The 20,425-nt window shown below is 34.3% G+C and overlaps 1 protein-coding gene, 2 non-coding genes and 1 pseudogene across 3 annotated transcripts; 2 read left to right on the top strand and 2 right to left on the bottom strand.

The window, feature by feature from the left end:
* The first annotated feature begins 3,249 nt into the window (after positions 1–3,249).
* Positions 3,250–3,322, top strand: TRNAK-CUU. Its single transcript has one exon. It is a non-coding gene; the product is annotated as a tRNA-Lys (tRNA).
* Positions 3,323–4,480: 1,158 nt separating this feature from the next.
* LOC120138892 (pentatricopeptide repeat-containing protein At1g05600-like) lies at positions 4,481–6,260 on the bottom strand. The gene has a single exon (XM_039154282.1). It carries the CDS (start codon positions 5,990–5,992, stop codon positions 4,496–4,498), a length of 1,497 nt encoding a protein of 498 aa, XP_039010213.1. The 5' UTR covers positions 5,993–6,260; the 3' UTR covers positions 4,481–4,495.
* A 5,063-nt stretch (positions 6,261–11,323) lies between these two features.
* LOC120138877 lies at positions 11,324–15,182 on the bottom strand (annotated as a pseudogene).
* Positions 15,183–19,585: 4,403 nt separating this feature from the next.
* TRNAK-CUU lies at positions 19,586–19,658 on the top strand. The gene has a single exon. It is a non-coding gene; the product is annotated as a tRNA-Lys (tRNA).
* The last annotated feature ends 767 nt before the right edge of the window (positions 19,659–20,425 follow it).

Here is a 20,425-nt window from a genome sequence, read left to right as displayed (position 1 = left end):
TTCTTTCAATTTGACTCGTAAAAATTATAAATATATATGGTTGGAAAATTATACTGTTCAATTAACATTACTTTTTTATTTTTAAATATAGTAATCAAACTAATAAAAATTATAAATATAAGAGACTGAAAAATTATTCTGCTATTTTCTTATAGTTGTTAAAGTTAATAAACAATAATAAAATAAAATAGAAATTAAAACCGGATCAAAATTTTCAAATAAATATAATAAAATATTTAATTTTATAGAAGTAAAATAAAAATATTAAATTTCAAATTTGAAAATAATAAAGAAAACACTACTCCATTTAAATCTAATACAAATATAGATATTAATAACACAAAAGAGTTATTTTTTATAGAAAAAATAGGGTTTCACAATTGATGATTGATGAGAGGGAAATATGAAAAGACAGTGGGATCCAGTGAAGAGGCATGAGAGTGAGGGACAAAGAGGGGATTGGAAAAGGAGAGGAATGTATCGAATTGACGTATGAGTGTAATCGTTCTTTAACAATTTTAAATTAATATATATTTTAGATTTTTTTTTTTATTTTTATTTTTAATTGATAATTTATATTAATTTATTTCTTGTATAGGAATTGATATAGGATTTTCAACTCTAGTTTTTTTCTCTTTTTCTTGTGCTGCTGTTAGACTTTTCTTCTTTATCTTTGTAATTGGTCACCTATCATCGATGTCATTATTTTTCATTTATTTTATTATTTCAAATCTTTGTTTTTCTTGTTTTTTTTAATTTTAATATCTCTGACGTCACTCATTTGTTATTATACTGTTAGTTTTCTCACGTTGCTCGATTTTAATTTGTGATTTGTGGGTGATCTTTTAATGTGCTCAAATCTATTTGTATTTACCTTTTATTTGAGTTTATTTAGTTATATTTTTAATTTTTTCATTGTATTTGTGTGATCTTAAGTGATTAATTTGTTAATGATTATAATAAAATATTCTTATTATGTATTTTAGTTTATGGTTGTGGTTATAAAATTTCATCGTAATATTTTTCTATTTTTAATAAAACTAACAACTTCTATCTTGTAAAAAATTTAATAATAAAATTTTACTCTTCTAAAATTATATAAATTCTAAAATTTTAAAAATTTATCATTCTTTAATATAAGATTCTCCGTCCCAAGAAAATGATATATTTTTTTCTTTTAATTTTATAAAATATTTTTGGCGTCTTTAGAATCCTATGTAGTAGCTAGAGGTGCACAAAAAATCCGAATATCCAATTTTGTGCAAAAAATATCCGAAGTTGGATTTGGGAAAAACTGATTTTTTTTAAACTGGATCGGATATTTAAAAACCGGATAATATAACCGGTTTGGGAAAAAATTGGACGATCGGTTTTTTTACCGGATTAAAAACCAGTTTTTATCCGAAAAAATACAGTATGAGGTTTTAAAAACTAACCGTTAATATAGCCGTTGGGGGGGTTTTTGTGACCGTTTTTTCTTAAAAAAATCATCATTTTACCACCCTAAACATGTATTTGGTTTTTTTATATCCGGTTTTTTTCAAACCGAAACCGGTTACACCATTCGACCCTCCAAACCTTAGAATCCGAATCAGTTTTTTTAAATTTCGATTTTTTGGCTAGGTGAAAAAACCAGATCGATTTTTTATCCGACTTTGTGCATGTCTAGTAGTAGCTGGTTTTGTAATTACGGCCATGGTGATAGCTGGACACGTGAAAACATGCAGACATCGGGACCAAATTATTTAAGGAACAAACCCCACCCATTTACCCTATCTTCTAACTTTATTTAATTAGGTTTTAAATGTAGCTGATATCTATGAATTTAAATGTTTGGAATTTAAATAAATAATATATCTAATTAGAGGAAGTCGTGTATATAATATACATTAAAATTGTTAATTGTGACAGTTATATACGATTTTTTCTTTTAGAAAAGATTGAGTAGAATATCACATGAATTTATCATTGGTAATGTCAATGTGTTATAGCAAGTTAAAGGAAATGAGATTTTGAGATATTATTTTTTTCTCTATTCTTCTACTTTGTGATATCTTGAGAATTCTAAGAAATTCTATTTGTTGTAATATTTTGTTGGTAATGAAGTTATCATTTGTTGGTAGTGTTCGAGTAGTAGACAATATTTTATTGAACATTGTAAATTTTGTATATTCTATCCATTATTTATTTTCTATGTTCATTATGGAGTTTTTTCCATTCGTATTTCAATATTCAATATTTTAACGTGTTTGTCCGATGATAATTTTATTCTTATCGTTTCAGATTAATTTTGAAACTACGTTCATATTGTTAAGAGAACACACTGGAAGTTTTTTCTACAAACTAAACAAATCTAACAAATACCTAGATGCCAAAGCAGTACATTTTGCCGATAGTTTAGTGATATCTGGTGTAGGTTACCCTACTTTAGAAAATAAACATTTTAACTAAATCAAAGCAGAGGAATATATTGAGATTTGAATGGGAGTAGGAGAGTAAATACCTTTTCAACCAAGGAAAGAGGTGAGGAGTCAAGTTGTCCATTGTTAATGGTGATAAGTTACCAAACATCTTCATTTTCCCACGCTCGTATGCTGCCAACTCTTTTAACATAGGCCACTTTTTGGTATACTTACCTGCTAAAACACTCCAGCTCCGGTACACTCCAAAGCACAGGGGAGGATAGCTGATCGAACTCGAAGGCGAGAGTCGTTTCTGAATCCGATCCCTCTTCGAGTCCGGAAACAATATCCTCCACTGCGCAGCAAGCTATTGCTACATCACTAAGTCGTGGGAGCTAGGTCTCTGGCTAGCTACTGAGGCTGGAAATACATTCTCCAGGCACCAACACTCCTGAACCCATTTCAAACGTAGATTTTCAATTGAAAAGAAATCTCTTTAGGATCGTTTTTCCAAATATATTTAACGTTTGGTGATGGCTCGATATCGAAGTCTCTTAGTTGAGCGGTTACGTATAAAGCTGTTCCTTTAAGGTTAGAGTTTGCAGCCTTTGAAGCGTTTACAGATTATTAGAGATAATATATATATATATATATGGGTGGATAGAACTTTAGTCACTGAACCTCCAAAGCTGGGAGCTAACATCGCATTGGATGCCTGATATTAACATAGCTGAAAGCATCCAATGGCTCCGTTAAAGCCTTCACATGCTATACGTTGTGGCTGGATTGGGTCTCTCGATGCTATTTTTTAGATTATTAAATAAAAAAACCGGAACGTAGACAAATGGCCCGTCTAGCTCAGTTGGTAGAGCGCAAGGCTCTTAACTTTGTGGTCGTGGGTTCGAGCCCCACGGTGGGCGTCCGTTTTTCAAGTTTTTTTTCACACAGAACTCGTATGTACTTTGATTCAGTACCAGAACTGGATGAGTTGTTTCACTTGATTCTACTTTTTGAATAAGAAAAAGAGTAGGTGGTTTGATGTCGTGCATATCATTACTTTCTTTTCTTTTGGTCCTTCAAAAAAAAAAAAAAGGAAAACTCAAACCCTTTGATGTATACCATTTATGGTAAATGTGGAAGCCAGCCAGGTATGCTGAATTCCATCTGCAAATGCACACTACTCATCTACAGCCTTCTTCCATCATCTTAGCCCCATTAACTCAAATTTACACTTGATCAATGAAAAGCTCCATTTCCCATCAATTCCATTTGCTATAACAACAACTGGCCACGGAAGGTGAAGTTTCTATACTGTAATCGAGGCTCTGTTCGAATTCTTGGGCCATATCATTCGAAAATAACACAAGGAAGTTGACTTAAGAGATGTGTGTAAACATATTCCATTTGGATCTAATTTCTTATACATAATTTATATAGCACAAATTGTTTGTAGTATTCAAGTTTTGTTTATAAAATGGGTATGCCCAAAAACGAAATTGTTTGTCAAGTTTAGTAGTACGCTTACAAGGTAGTATTTGTACATAATTTTTCTTAGTCTATTGATAACGCGTATTCAATTCAACAAGACTAACACTGCTTTGTCCCCATTGAATATAAGTGCCAGAACAAGGGAACCGCATATAAGTTAAGTCTGAGACTTTAAGATATGTTGCTCTTTGAAGAAGACAACCGACAACTTCAGTGAAACATCCTTGCTATATATAAGGAAAAGGAAAGACTGGACAGTTCAAGAATTACTTTTAATTTTATAAAAAAAGGAAAAGAAAAGAAGAGATGCAATCAAAAGTTTTATACAATGTGAATAGATTTTGGGTGATTACAAGATGGTATTTATTCAGAATCTTTCTTAATCATTAATAACGTACACATATCCTACAGACGCAGCTGCTCGAACCCAAAATCTCTGAAAAACAATACTCTCTTTGATCACTTGACCACTCGATGTGATTTTAAATAAAACAACTAAAAATAATTGAAGAATTGAAGACTGTGATTTTCAAGTAAAAGGATAAAAGCCAAGTTATTGCTGAAATTTTAGCTTAGGAATGGAGATAACAAATATATTGATAGGGTTAGAATGAGTTCATACTAAACATCTCTATGTCACTCATTTTACAACACACAGATGCAACCAATGAGTTCCATATTGAAAGGTCCGGCAGCATTCCCTGACTTACCATCTCTTCTAGCCACATCACTGCTTCATATTGCCTACCTATTAAGCAAAGCCCTTTTATAAGTCCGTTATAAGTTTCGGCACCCGGCCGATGTGATTTGATCAGCATCTCCTCCAAAACCCGACTTGCTTCGACATATTTACCTTCTTTGAACAACCCATTAACCAAAATGCTATAGGTTTCTTTGGTGGCTACACAACCGACCTGCTTGGACGTCTTCTTCAAATATCCAATGGCTAATTCTGAATCCCCTGCATTACAAAGACATTTCAATATGGTGTTATACAATCCGACACTCGGAACACAAGTTCCTTCCTTGATATCCTCTTCGATTACTTTGATTACTTCACTAACTCTCCCCTTCTTACTCAAAGCTTCTGCCTTTGCTTCGTACATCGGCAACGATGGGAAGAACCCTCTCTTATGCATTTCATTGAGCACTTTATTACCCTCATCGACTCTACCTTCATTATATAAATCAATGGCCATAGCACTATAGCTATCCATACTAGGAACTCCACCTCTTATTAAAGCTTCATTAATCAAGCGTTTAGTAGCTTCTGAATCTTCCCTATCTCTGCATTGACTTAAATCAAGTCGTTGTCTACGGCTCTTCGGAGCCTTTAAACCCTTCCTCAAAACCTTCCCAAGAATTTCTAAAGCTTCTTCAACCTTCCCGTCATCGCACAAAGCATCCAATAAAATCCGATAAATGACAATATCTTCACCACTACCCTTTTGGGAAATCCTCCAAAACATTGAATATAACAAATGGATAGCTTCATCTAACCTACCATCATCACATAAACCCTTCATTAAAATCCTGTAACTTTCTCTATCAGGGTAACAACCTTGAAAATCCATTTCTTGGAAACTATTCAAGGCAAGATCGGATTTTTTGAATCGGCAAAGCCCTTCCATTAACAAATTCAATGATTTCACCCTAGATTTCACTTCCAACCTCCAACAATTGTCCGAAAAGAGTTGATAAGCAGCTTTGAAATTAGACTCTTTCAGCACTATCCCCAAAATGGTATTAAAAGATTCAGTAAAATTGACACAATTGAATTGAGGAATGCAGTTAAAGAGATTCAAAGCCTCATTTACCATTCCAGCACTTGCAAAAGTTCTGATAGCACCGACAAAAACTGAATCTTTGCACTCACAGGAATCGTCTTTCATTTGATCGATCACTTGTTTCATCTCCAGAATTCGACCGGAGTTGCCAAGAATGTTGATCATGGTGGCATAAACGGGACCATTGTGACGATAGTTGGGGTATTTTTGGTGGGCTTGATTGAAGATTTGGAGCGCAGTTAATGGGTTCTTTGGAGTTGATATAATTTGAGAGAGATGCGTTGGGGTTAAAATTCTAGGCCATCGGATTCCCATCGCCAGCACTACTATCTTCAACGTTGTTTTTGAAGTTCAAAGTTTGCAATTTGAGTTTTTTTTATATATCAGTGAGACATTTAACCAAACAGCTGGAGGGCTTTCCGTGTATTTCATTTGCTTTCATCTCACCCTGAAGAGCTCGACCTATAACTCCGGCCGGAGCTTCAGAAATCGGAAAACGTCGGTGTGAGTGTGGTGATTGGCACTTGGCAGACCTCAAAATCAATCAGATTTCGAAGAAAGAGTCCGAATATTTGAAGCCTAAATAACCCGACAACCATCAACGTCTCAAGCACACGAATAAATGACATAAATGAGTTTACTTCGTGCCCTAAAAATTGAACCAAAATGAATCTAACATCAAACATCGGTTTGAGTCCGGGAGAAATTGTGATATCCACACTTTAAGATAAAATTGAAAAACATTTAAAATACGGGTGACATGAAAGAAGGGTAAATTACACGTTTAGTACTTAAACTATCAAATTTGATTCATTTTAGTATCTAAACTTTCAATTTTCTCAAAATCATACTTAACATTTAGTTTTTATTTTATTTTAGTATCCGACCGTTAAAATCATAACAAACGGGCTCACCAACGCCTACAGTAATCGACCGTCGCATCCGCCGACCGATAAAGTCAAAATTTTCCAGCCTGCATCTTATCAACCCCTGAACGTGATTCCAACCTCAGTTTCACTAGAAAATGTCGCAATCTCCCCAAATCGACGATGGACTCTTCGACTTATTCATCCTTCTCTGTCGTCAATCTTCTGAAGGACCTGAAACTGGACTATGTTGATTGACTTGTCATTCTCTCGTGGTCCGTCGTTCGAATTGGTCGTCTGTCTATTAGGGCTATGCCCCGTCAGCCCGTATGTTAAGTTTTTAACATATGGGTACTAAAATGAAATAAAAACTAAACTGATACATGCATTACAAGACTCACATCAAAGGAAGATGGACTAGCGCTTCCAATCGATCCACACGAACAAGCATTGGAAAAGAAGAATAAAGAGCAACATACTTTCGACTGGTTTTTTAATAGGATTCTAATCGTATTCGGTCAACATGTCTTCTAGAGATATGGTCAGTTGTCTCTTTGCTTTCCAATGATTCTTGAATCACATCAATCCGATATCGAAAACTCAAGATATACCCATTTTAGTGAAGATAACGTGTACAGAAATCCCTATACGATATTAATACGAATTTTTTATATTTTCATATTATGAATAGTTTAAGTCAAGATTATAAAGGTAATTTGCTTGTAATGACAAAACTGTAGCAGTCCCCATCTTATTCTCCAAGTCACAACCTTCTAGAAGATCAATCTGGACCAGTCATCACATCCAATGGCTGAGGAACAAGTCATGCATTCAAACTCCTAGTTTTCATCACAACCATCGAATCCAATGGCTGAGGAACAAGTCATGCATTCAAACTCCTAGTTTTCATCACCACCATCGGATCAAACACTACATTAAGGTCCATATTGATGTAACTCACATCACTTGGACTAGGATATAATTTAGTTATTATTTTCTTGTTATTTTATTCCTTAATCATGTTAGGATAAAGACTCATTTTCCTATATAAAAGATGCTCCTCCCACCATTGTAATCAAGTTTTATTCTTTTCAATACAACATGAGAACATTTTGTACATTTGAAGCTTCTTTTCTTTTAAGTTCTACAGAGTTCTTGAGATGGAGATCTTCACACTCCGGTTTACCTTTTCATTACAACTAGGAGGGTTGGTTAAAGATGATTCTCGAATTTACCTAGTTAATTGTGACTAGGCGGGTTCACAAGACACTTATCCATCTATATTTCCACAAATCCATCTTCACATTCATCACCCCTTTCGCCATCTACCTTCAAAAGGGAGATCATCTTGATTTCTTTACTTTCGTACTTTATTTCTTTATTTTTTATTATCATTGTTTATCTTGTTTTAACCTTTTTTCTTGTCTTGATTTCAACACCAAAAACCCCTAAAAGAAACCCTAAATACAGCCCCTTCATACATTCATCCCCTTCGTTTTTTTCATTGAGTCTAAAGTTTTTCTAGGTTTGCTTCTCTCAACAAGAGCAACGTTCATTAATCCGTTGCCGCTTTTCTATCATAAACGTTTGGTATGATTTTGAAAAAAATTGAAAGTTTAGGTACTAAACAAATGAAAACTGATAGTTTAGATTGTGAACACTTAATTTACCCAAGAAACAAATAATTTTATTTACATTAGTCAATAGATGAAAAAGTGTAGGGTAAATTACCCCAAGGTCACTAAATTATTAGATCGGTTCTATTTTAATTATTGAACAAAAAAACAATTAAATCATTAAACTATCAAATTGATTTTAATCAAGTCACCGTCTATTAACGGCTAATAAAATTGTATTAAGCTCCTTATGATATAAATTCTAAATTGGTATTCAAATTTTAAAAATATTATAATTAAATTATTAAAGCATTAATATTATATGTCGTTTTATCAACCTAACCATTATTTTGGACGTTAAATGTCAACTCAAGTATGACATGAAATACGTTTAAAACATGTCAAACTGTAAATATACGATAACTTATTAAAAAAATACTTTAGATCTGATATGTTAAAAATATTAACCTTATAAATTTTATATGACAATTTTTTTAACGTGACATATAAACTCAATATACTTTAGATCTGACATGTTAAAAAGGTTGACCTTATAAATGTCGTATGACAATTTAAATTTTTGACATCACATAGAAACTCAATGTTGTTGCACGATCAAGCCTTCAATGGTTGAAGTGATGATTGTTATCCTTAGAGGTCCTAAGTTCGAGCATCAAAGACTGTAAGATTAATTAAGCTTTCTAGATAAATGATTGTGATTTTTTAAAATATATACTATCAATTTTGATCTGTTTTAATACTTAAACTTTTAATTTTTTCAAAATCATACATAACATTTAATTTGTATTTCATTTTAGTATCTCACCGATAAAAATTTGTCTGATGGACTTAAAACTGGACTATATTGGTCGACTCGTTATTCTTTCATGTCCATATCAATTGACCGTGAACTATACCTCTTTTAAGTTTTTGACACTTTGTCAAAAATAAAACAAAAACTAAATTTTATGTCAAAAATAAAACCAAAACTATAACCATACATCTTTTAAGTTTTTGACACTTTATTAAAATGATTAAAAATTTAAATACTAAAAAAAAATATTTCCTACTTTTTAATATCATAATTGTCTTATATAATTTAATGACACAAATTCTTTCTAATTCAATCAAAATTATTTTAGAAACTTATCTTTTAAAATTTTAAATTTATTTACAAACTCCTCAAAGTAAATAAATAAATGACACAATACTTGGATTGGAATTAAAGGGTTTTCTTATTCATCTGTGTTGTTGCCTATTGCATAATTATCAAGGAGAATTTGGTTCAAGTCTCAAGCTCTTCGAATCAGGCTTCAACTTTTTTGAAAACAATCGGTCTTCTTACAGTGTTCGGAAGTAAGTTGTTGTGTAGGTCAGGAGTTTTCGAATTGCAGCCCCCCTCTCATAGACTTCTCTATTTTCTAGCCATGCTCCCCTAACTTTATTCTGTACTGCTGCCTCAAGGCAGGCGGTATCTTAGTTTTTGAAATTGTATTCCTTGTAATGTCGAGTCTCTTCCAACTGAAAAGTTTGGTTCTGGAACTGGAAGTTATATGTGTCGAACAAGCTCAGTTATTGGTGATGTTAGTCGCAGTATGAATAATATATGCAGGTAGTGAGCTTTTAGACTTGAGAGATGTTTAACATTGTCCTGTAACAACACCAAAGGTATCAATTTTTGAAACATTTGTATCCATATACTGGTGTTTGAAGCCATGGAAATTGTCATTATTTACCATCTTTCCTTTCATCATAAACTAAGCGAGATATTAGAGTTTCCAAAAGCTTTCACCAATGGTGCTGGGGGGTTTTCTAACAACGTGTGCCAGTTCAATTATTATTTAGCTGTTTTCTTTTTTGTTTTCATTAATGGATAAAACAATTGCCGACATTGTACATGTTGTTGGGTTTGAAATGAACAGTTGATTGGCTTTGTCTGTACCATTGAGCATGAGTTCGAGCCCCACTGTGGACGTCTTTCTCTTCAAGTTTTGTCACACAGAACTCGTGTATGTACTTTGTTGCAGTACCAGAACTGGATGAGTTGTTTCACTTGATTCTACTTTTTGAATAAGAAAAAGAGTAGGTGGTTTGATGTCGTGCATGATCATTACTTTCTTTTCTTTTTGGTTCTTCCAAAAAAAAAGAAAAGGAAAACTCAAACGCTTTGATGTATACCATTTATGGTAAATGTGGAAGCCATCCAGGTAGCTGAATCCCATCTGCAAATGCACACTACTCATCTACAACCTTCTTCCATCATCTTAGCCCCATTAACTCAAATTTACACATGATCAATGAAAAGCTCCATTTCCCATCAATTCCATTTGCAATAACAACTGGTCAGGGAAGGTGAAGTTTCTTGGGCCATATTATTCGGAAATAACTCAAGGAAGTTGACTTAAGAGATGTGTGCAAACTGCAAACATACTCCATTTGGATCTGATTTCTTACACATAATTTATATAGCACAAATTGTTTGTAGTATTCAAGTTTTGTTTATAAAATGGGTATACCCAAAAACGAAATAGTTTGTCAAGTTTAGTAGTCCGCTTACAAGGTAGTATTTGTACATAATTTTTCTTAGTCTATTGATAACGCACATAGATCTCACAGACGCTGCTCGAAATCGGATCCTCTAAGAAAAAACTACATAGCGTATTCAATTCAACAAGACTAACACTGCTTTGTCCCCATTGAATATAAGTGCCAGAAGAAGGGAACCGCATATAAGTTAAATCTGAGACTTTAAGATATGTTACTCTTTGAAGAAGACAACCGACAACTTCAGTGAAACATCCTTGCTATATATAAGGAAAAGGAAAGACTGGACAGTTCAAGAATTACTTTTAATTTTATAAAAGAGGAAAAGAAAAGAAGAGATGCAATCAAAAGTTTTATACAATGTGAATAGATTTTGGGTGATTACAAGATGGTATTTATTCAGAATCTTTCTTAATCATTAATAACGTACACATATCCTTCAGACGCAGCTGCTCGAACCCAAAATCTCTGAAAAATAATACTCTCTTTGATCACTTGACCACTCGATGTGATTTTAAATAAAACAACTAAAAATAATTGAAGAATTGAAGACTGATTTTCAAGTAAAAGGATAAAAGCCAAGTTATTGCTGAAATTTTAGCTTAGGAATGGAGATAACAAATATATTGATAGGGTTAGAATGAGTTCATACTAAACATCTCTATGTCACTCATTTTACAACACACAGATGCAACCAATGAGTTCCATATTGAAAGGTCCGGCAGCATTCCCTGACTTACCATATCTTCTAGCCACATCACTGCTTCATATTGCCTACCTATTAAGCAAAGCCCTTTTATAAGTCCGTTATAAGTTTCGGCACCCGACCGATGTGATTTGATCAGCATCTCCTCCAAAACCCGACTTGCTTCGACATATTTACCTTCTTTGAACAACCCATTAACCAAAATGCTATAGGTTTCTTTGGTGGCTACACAACCGACCTGCTTGGACGTCTTCTTCAAATATCCAATGGCTAATTTTTAATCCCCTGCATTACAAAGACATTTCAATATGGTGTTATACAATCCGACACTCGAAACACAAGTTCCTTCCTTGATATCCTCTTTGATTACTTTGATTACTTCACTAACTCTCCCTTTCTTACTCAAAGCTTCTGCCTTTGCTTCGTACATCGGCAACGATGGGAAGAACCCTCTCTTATGCATTTCATCGAGCACTTTATCACCCTCATCGACTCTACCTTCATTATATAAACCAATGGCCATAGCACTATAGCTATCCATACTAGGAACTCCACCTCTTATTAAAGCTTCATTAATCAAACGTTTGGTAGCTTCTGAATCTTCCCTATCTCTGCATCGACTTAAATCAAGTCGTTGTCGACGGCTCTTCGGAGCCTTTAAACCCTTCCTCAAAACCTTCCCAAGAATTTCTAAAGCTTCTTCAACCTTCCCGTCATCGCACAAAGCATCCAATAAAATCCGATAAATGACAATATCTTCACCACTACCCTTTTGGGAAATCCTCCAAAACATTGAATATAACAAATGGATAGCTTCATCTAACCTACCATCATCACATAAACCCTTCATTAAAATCATGTAACTTTCTCTATCAGGGTAACAACCTTGAAAATCCATTTCTTGGAAAATATTCAAGGCAAGATTGGATTTTTTGAATCGGCCTGTGGGGGTTACATTTAGTGGTATTAGAGCTATGGTTTGAGTCAAGATTTTCAAGATAGACCGGCCGGTCGAATGTCAAAATATGTCTGATCAGTACATGCCCCTAGACTGCAATCGTACCTCTGAGGCGGAACTCCAGGGCTTAATCCCTATCTGTAATGAGTAAACCTAAGTTTCTATTCGTTAAGACTCTACCTTTGCAAAAAGGAATACAAGTAACATCTGTATAAATACTGTAAAATACCTCACGAGCCATGTGAGAGTTAATTATCCAAGAAAGTTTGAATCGACTCCGGAAATGAAATCGGGATATGCTATTGCTTTATGAACATATTCTCGTGACCAAGACTGAATTGATTACTCAAGGAAATTTTCGTTTGGATTCTTTTATTGAAATGAGGGAGAGTTCTGATAAGAATGTATACTCAACTGGTTAAGGATTAGTGAAGGATCTGTATTTCTATAAGAGCTACATGAAAGGTATGAAAGAACTGATGGAAGTTTTATTTCTGCAATTATGTGACATGAATGAATTTCGAGGACGAAATTCTTTTAAGGAGGGGAGAATTGTAACACCCTAATTTAGGGGCTAAATTTTAAGAAATTATAAAGTATTGGATTTAATTGGTATTTTGAAAGAAACAGTAGATTAAATTGTAAGATTTCAAAGTTGGCAGATCGTTTTAAGAAGTGTAGGAAATTCAGTGGCTAAACCCATGATTTACCCACTTTTATTTTGGAGAGAATTATAAATCTCTCCCCCGTATGTTTTCTGGAAAAAAAATTCTAGATTTCCCTCTTCATCAACCCCTCTTTGAACTCCGATCTACTCGTCGTCCGACCTCCGATCGACGAACCGAAACCACCATCGTGTTCGTTGTCAACCGAGGAACAAAACCCTCAAACCTTTCGTCGTGAATCGTCACCGATCGTCGTTAATTTCAGTCAGAAGTACCGTCGGTAATAACTCGATTTTAGTTGGTTTTTCATCGATTCACGACGATCGGGTCATCCGTTTACGACACCTCCAGCACCATCGTGTTCCTTGCATCGTTCCGAGTCTGTCGGTGTCATCCTTGGTCTCCGTTGACGGCGGCGCATGAGGAGGTGAAGCGGTCAAAGTTTCCGATTTGTTGAAATCGAGCTCTCCGCCGTTCAAAATTGTGAACCGAGCTTTGTAAGTATCTCGAAATCACTCAAAATAATTTTTAGAAATTTTTCCGGGATTTAAGCACTGTTCACGCGCCGCCACTGCACGTGGGGAAGAAAAAATGACCGGTTTGACCGGTTTTGCTCCTATTTTGACCGATTTGACCGGTCATAACCCGACCTGACCCGTTTACCCGACCCGACCCGTTTACCCGGCATGTTGACCCGACCCGTTGACCGTTGACCGGCGTTGACCACTATTGACCAAAACTTTGACGGGCTTTGACCGGGCATTAAACGACCTTTGTTTTTGACCGAGTATACCTATCCTGACATTTTTTCGACGTTCCAAATCCGATTCCGCAATCCGTTTCTCGAAATTCAGACCCGAAGGCCTCAAAATTCGCAGTCAAACCCGTTGACTTTGATTTTAACCAAAAATTCCAAATTTCCGAAAAGTCATATTTTATGCTTTTGACGTCCTGAATCCGAATCCGAAGTCCGTTTCGCCAAATTCGAACCCGGTAAGCCGTCTTTCACTGATTTATCACCCGATTCGATCCGTTTATCGCAATTAAGCTCCGTTTCTGATAAAATTTATATTGATATGTATCTGAGGAATTATTGGAAGTTGAATTGAAGATCATAGGCGTTCGAATGGAATTTTTATGGTTGATCAATATTACACGAAAATCGAGGTAATACTTTTCTACCTCTTTATGCTTTATAGAACATGTTGGTATTGGTAAATGCATGAATGGAAATGTTTGGTCTCATATGTGTAATTAATGAAGATCTACACTAGATACGAATACGGTAGAAAGTAGATAACCGAATATGGCTCAGATGACTATTATAAGAAATTGGAGGACAGCTGGAATTAAATTACAAGTTCTGGAATTAAGTGATAAAAGAATCAACCATGGATTGTAGATTATAATTTATCTCATTAAAGGTACTTAGATGATAAATTATGAGAATATTTTGATTAGGTAAAATTACGAAATTACCCTTATGTTGGAAAATGACAAGAATTGTCTCTGGAAGTGGATTAATAAATCTGAAAATATTATGCTAGATACTAGAAGTCTTTTTAAGGAATCATTTCAAGATCAAAGAATGTTCGAGGAAGCAATTAATCATAGAATCTCTATATTATATTATTTTCGTTAGGAGCTAATATCGAAATTATCTGGTTAAGAAATTACGAAAATACCCTTGAGAGATAAAATAGTCTGAATTGACTCTGAATGAGAAAGTACTTTGAGGATTTGTACTTAACTCGATTAAATACGAATTTAATTGTTAAGATCCTGTCTTTGTACAGAAAAATTCATGATATTCCGTTTGTAAAATCTGAGAAGACACTTGACCCAAAAATATTCGAATAATGAGTAAATACTTGAAGAGTAATTTATCGGGGGTATTCTGCTGTCAGAATTGTTCGAAAGGACTGAAGTAAATGATAATATTGAATTAAATAATAAGACCAGATGGCAGGAAAAGATTGAAATACCGTATATCTATAAAATGACCAAAATACCCCTGTAATGGAAATGACCCAAGAATATCACCAAGCTCAGGAATGATTAGATATCCTCGAGCTCTGAAATGAATGGAATAAAACTGGACATCAAGATTACCAAAATACCCTCATGACCTATACCAAGCAAATGCCTTGGATTAATTAAGGAATCTAAATAAGCATAGGTATTGGCCTACCTTTAAAAGTAATGGAACATAATTTAAGTGAGTAGATCAACCCTAAAGCTATGCCAATACCTGAATGGCATAGATATTACTGGAATACGTGTTCGTCTTCTTAAGTTTGACTCGATGATAAATTTTGGAAGTATTCAACTTAGTTCAACTCTGGATCGCATTCAGTACTAAGAATTGAACGTTTGTTCAACAAATCAACCACAAAGACCAAATTGAATGGAACGGAAGTGCAGCATGTGTCTGAAAAATCAGGAATGCTTGAATTACTCTGGAAAATCTCGAAGTATCTGGAATGGACTTGAATGCTAAATAAATTAAGTAACCACAAGGACTGAGGATTGAATAAGTGAGTTGGATGAATCTGGAAATGTTAATGAACATATATGATGAAATGTTCTTATGGATTATGAATTACAAAATCAAGTACGTCAGTATTTCATGATATGGTGAAAGCGTGAACATGAAATAAAGACATTAGAAGATTTATTCAACGTTAATTTTGAAAATGATATATGAACAAGAATTTGTGGTATTAAAGAGTAAATACCCTGGAAATAAAATGAATTGACCAGTCGACATAAATTGTTAAGGTTCTGAATCTTCGTTATCAAGTTGTTCGATTATCCGATCAATTGACATGGATGCAAAGGATTCTGAATACCCTTCTGATTACGTACAACTTCTGAAAATTGTTCGAATAAGATATGATCCTTATAATTCACATTCTGAATACTGATGATTCTGTCAGTTAATGAACTCTTCCAATGGTGATTCTAAATTCCGATATCCTATCGGTATACTGAAGATTCATGTTTCTCTACCTGTTAAGATTATCCAATACCTCTGAATAATATCTATAAACTCTGGTGTGTTCCCTAATCATATAAATATTTTATCTGATTTTCGACTTGAATTCTGTTCTGATACATTACCTGAATTCTGTTCTGATTTCTGATCTGGATTCTGTTCCGAATTCTGTTTTGATTTATGATATCTCCGTTTACCCTTCCTCCATCATCTTAGCCCCATTAACTCAAATTTACACATGATCAATGAAAAGCTCCATTTCCCATCAATTTCATTTGCTATAACAACAACTGGCCAGGGAATGTGAAGTTTCTATACTGTAATCGAGGCTCTGTTCGAATTCTTGGGCCATATCATTCGAAAATAACACAAGGAAGTTGACTTAAGAGATGTGTGTAAACATATTCCATTTGGATCTAATTTCTTATACAAAATTTATATAGCACATTGTTTGTAGTATTCATGTTTTGTTTATAAAATGGGTAATACCCAAAAACAAAATAGTTTGTCAAGTTTAGTAGTATGCTTACAAGGTAGTATTTGTACAGAATTTTTCTTAGTCTATTGATAACGCACATAGATCTTACAGACGCTGCTCGAAATCGGATCCTCTAGGAAAAAACTACATAGCGTATTCAATTCAACAAGACTAACACTGCTTTGTCCCCATTGAATATAAGTGCCAGAAGAAGAGAACCGCATATATATAAGTTAAGTCTTAAACTTTAAGATATGTTGCTCTTTGAAGAAGTCAGCCGACAACTTCAGTGAAACATCCTTGCTATATATAAGGAAAAGGAAAGGTTGTGGACAGTTCAAGAATTACTTTTAATTTTATAAAAAAGAAAAGAAGAGATGCAATCAAAAGTTTTATACAATGTGAATAGATTTTGGGTGATTACAAGGTGGTATATGTTCAGAATCTTTCTTAATCATTAACAACGTACACATATCCTACAGACGCAACTGCTCGAACCCAAAATCTATGAAAAACAATACTCTCTTTGATCACTTGACCACTCGATGTGATTTTAAACAAAACAACTAAAAATCATTGAAGAATTGAAGACTGTGATTTTCAAGTAAAAGGATAAAAGCAAGTTATTGCTGAAATTTTAGCTTAGGGATGGAGATAACAAATATATTGATAGTGTTAGAATGAGTTCATACTAAACATCTCTAAGTCACTCATTTTACAACACACAGATGCAACCAATGAGTTCCATATTGAAAGGTCCGACAGCATTCCCTGACTTACCATCTCTTCTAACCACACCACAGCTTCATATTTCCTACCTATTAAGCAAAGCCCTTTTATAAGTCCGTTATAAGTTTCGGCACCCGGCCGATGTGATTTGATCAGCATCTCCTCCGCCAAAACCCGACTTGCTTCGACATATTTACCTTCTTTGCATAACCCATTAACCAAAATGCAATAGGTTTCTTTGTTGGCTACGCGACCGACCTGCTTGGACATCTTCTTCAAATATAAAAAAAAATTAGTTGACCCTATTCCCATATGTAATGGGGTAAGAGGAAGGTAGGATAGTAGACTGCCTCCAACGCCAGGTTGAGAGCAGCTTCCGTGGAGACCTCCGATAGTCAGAATTATGAATTGCCCACCGTGAGACTCGGAACACATCTCTTAAGTCAACTATCCGACACTCGGAACACAAGTTCTGACAAAGCCAAAAATGATACTTCTTTTTTATTTTATAGAATATTTTTGGCTTCTTTAGAATCCTATGCAGTAGCTGATGCTGTAATTAACGGCCATGGTGATAGCTGGACACGTGAAAACATGCAGACATCGGGACCAAATTATTTAAGGAACAAACCCGACCCATTTACCCTATCTTCTAACTTTATTTAACTACGTTTTAAATGTAGCTGATATTTATGAATTTAAATGTTTGGGATTTAAATAAATATTATATCTAATTAGAGGAAGTCCTGTATATAATATATTTAAATTTTTTAGTTGTGACGGTTATAGACGACTTTTTCTTTTAAAAAATTGAGTAGAAAGTCACAACTAACGTTTAATAATAAATTTATAAACGATCAACGTCATCTAATTTTTAAAATGTCTAGAAAGAAAGAGTTTTAGAAAAAGATGAAGAGGCCAACCCACTTTTTTTTTAATATTGCATGAGGATCATGATTATCTTTAGTGATAATGTCGGATATAAAATCAATATGACTATTTATATGTTGATAAACTAAATAAATATGTTGTTACAATGGATAGCATGTCACATGAATTTATCATTGGCAATGTCAATGTGTTATAGCAAGTTAAAGGATATGCAATTCTGAGATATTATTTTTTCTCTATTATTCTATTTTGTGAATTCTAAGAAATTTTATTTATTGTAATATTTAGTTGGTATTAAAATTATCATTCGTTGGTGGTGTTCGAGTAGTAGTTAATATTTTATTGAGCCTTGTAAATTTTGTGTATTCTCTTAATTATTTATTTTCTTTGTTCATTATGGGGTTTTTTCCATTCATGTTTCAATAATGGTTTGACGGGTTTATCCGCTAATAATTTTAATCTTATAGTTTGAAATTAATTTTGAAACTACATTCATATTAGTCATGTTAACAAAGAATCCGAGAACACATTGAAAGTTTTTTTTCTACAAACTAAACAAATCTAATAAATGCCTAGATGCCAAAGCAGTACATTTTACCGATAGTTTAGTGATATATGGTGTGGGTTACCCTACTTTAGAAAATAAACATTTTAACTAAATCAAAGCAGAGGAATATATTGAGATTTGAATGGGAGTAGGAGAGTAAATACCTTTTCAACCAAGGAAAGAGGTGAGGAGTCAAGTTGTCCATTGTTAGTGGTGATAAGTTACCAAACATCTTCATTTTCCCACGCTCGTATGCTGCCAACTCTTTTAACATAGGTCACTTTTTGGTATGCTTACCTGCTAAAACACTCCAGCTCCGGTACACTCCAAAGCACAGGGGAGGATAGCTGATCGAACTCGAAGGTGAGAGTCGTTTCTGAATCCGATCCCTCTTTGAGTCTGGAAACAATATCCTCCACTGCGCAGCAAGCTATTGCTACATCACTAAGTCGTGGGAGTTAGGTCTCTGGCTAGCTACTGAGGCTGGAAATACATTCTCCAGGCACCAACACTCCTGAACCCGTTTCAAACGTAGATTTTCAATTGAAAAGAAATCTCTTTAGGATCGTTTTTCCAAATATATTTAACGTTTGGTGATGGCTCGATATCGAAGTCTCTTAGTTGAGCGGTTACGTGTAAAGCTGTTCCTTTAAGGTTAGAGTTTGCAGCCTCTGAAGCATTTACAGATTATTAGAGATAATATATATATATATATATGGGTGGATAGAACTTTAGTCACTGAACCTCCAAAGATGGGAGCTAACATCGCATTGGATGTCTGATATTAACATAGCTGAAAGCATCCAATGGCTCCGTTAAAGCCTTCACATGCTAGACGTTGTGGCTGGATTGGGTCTCTCGATGATAGTATTTAGCTTATTAAATAAAAAAACCAGAATGTAGACAAATGGCCCGTCTAGCTCAGTCGGTAGAGCGCAAGGCTCTTAACCTTGTGGTCGTGGGTTCGAGCCCCACGGTGGGCGTCCGTTTTTCAAGTTTTTTTTCACACAGAACTCGTATGTACTTTGATTCAGTACCAGAACTGGATGAGTTGTTTCACTTGATTCTACTTTTTGAATAAGAAAAAGAGTAGGTGGTTTGATGTCGTGCATGATCATTACTTTCTTTTATTTTTGGTTCTTCAAAAAAAAAAAAGGAAAACTCAAACCCTTTGATGTATACCATTTATGGTAAATGTGGAAGCCAGCCAGGTATGCTGAATCCCATCTGCAAATGCACACTACTCATCTACAGCCTTCTTCCATCATCTTAGCTCCATTTCCCATCAATTCCATTTGCAATAACAACTGGCCAGGGAAGGTGAAGTTTCTATACTGTAATCAAGGCTCTGTTCGAATTCTTGGGCCATATCATTCGAAAATAACACAAGGAAGTTGACTTAAGAGATGTGTGTAAACATACTCCATTTGGATCTAATTTCTTATACATAATTTATATAGCACAAATTGTTTGTAGTATTCAAGTTTTGTTTATAAAATGGGTATACCCAAAAACGAAATAGTTTGTCAAGTTTAGTAGTACGCTTACAAGGTAGTATTTGTACATAATTTTTCCTAGTCTATTGATAATGCACATATATCTTACAGACGCTGCTCGAAATCGGCTAGGAAAAAACTACAATACTATTATTCTTCTCTTCTCTTTCATGATTAATATTAATATTTTGTGAGAATGTTTGTATGTAGAATCGCTTACCTTAAATAAGATAGTTTCATATGCTATACTTATT

This window comes from Hibiscus syriacus, unplaced genomic scaffold, assembly GCF_006381635.1.
Source record: "Hibiscus syriacus cultivar Baekdansim isolate YM2019G1 unplaced genomic scaffold, ASM638163v2 tig00110713_pilon, whole genome shotgun sequence".
NCBI classification, from domain to species: Eukaryota; Viridiplantae; Streptophyta; class Magnoliopsida; order Malvales; family Malvaceae; genus Hibiscus; species Hibiscus syriacus.
The sequence above is the reverse complement of the archived record's forward strand: the minus strand, read 5'-3'. Positions and strand labels throughout refer to the sequence as shown.

Coding starts and splice junctions, on each gene's coding strand:
- LOC120138892 (XM_039154282.1), bottom strand. CDS start 5,992: ATGGGAATCCGATGGCCTAGAATTTTAACCCCAACGCATCTCTCTCAA.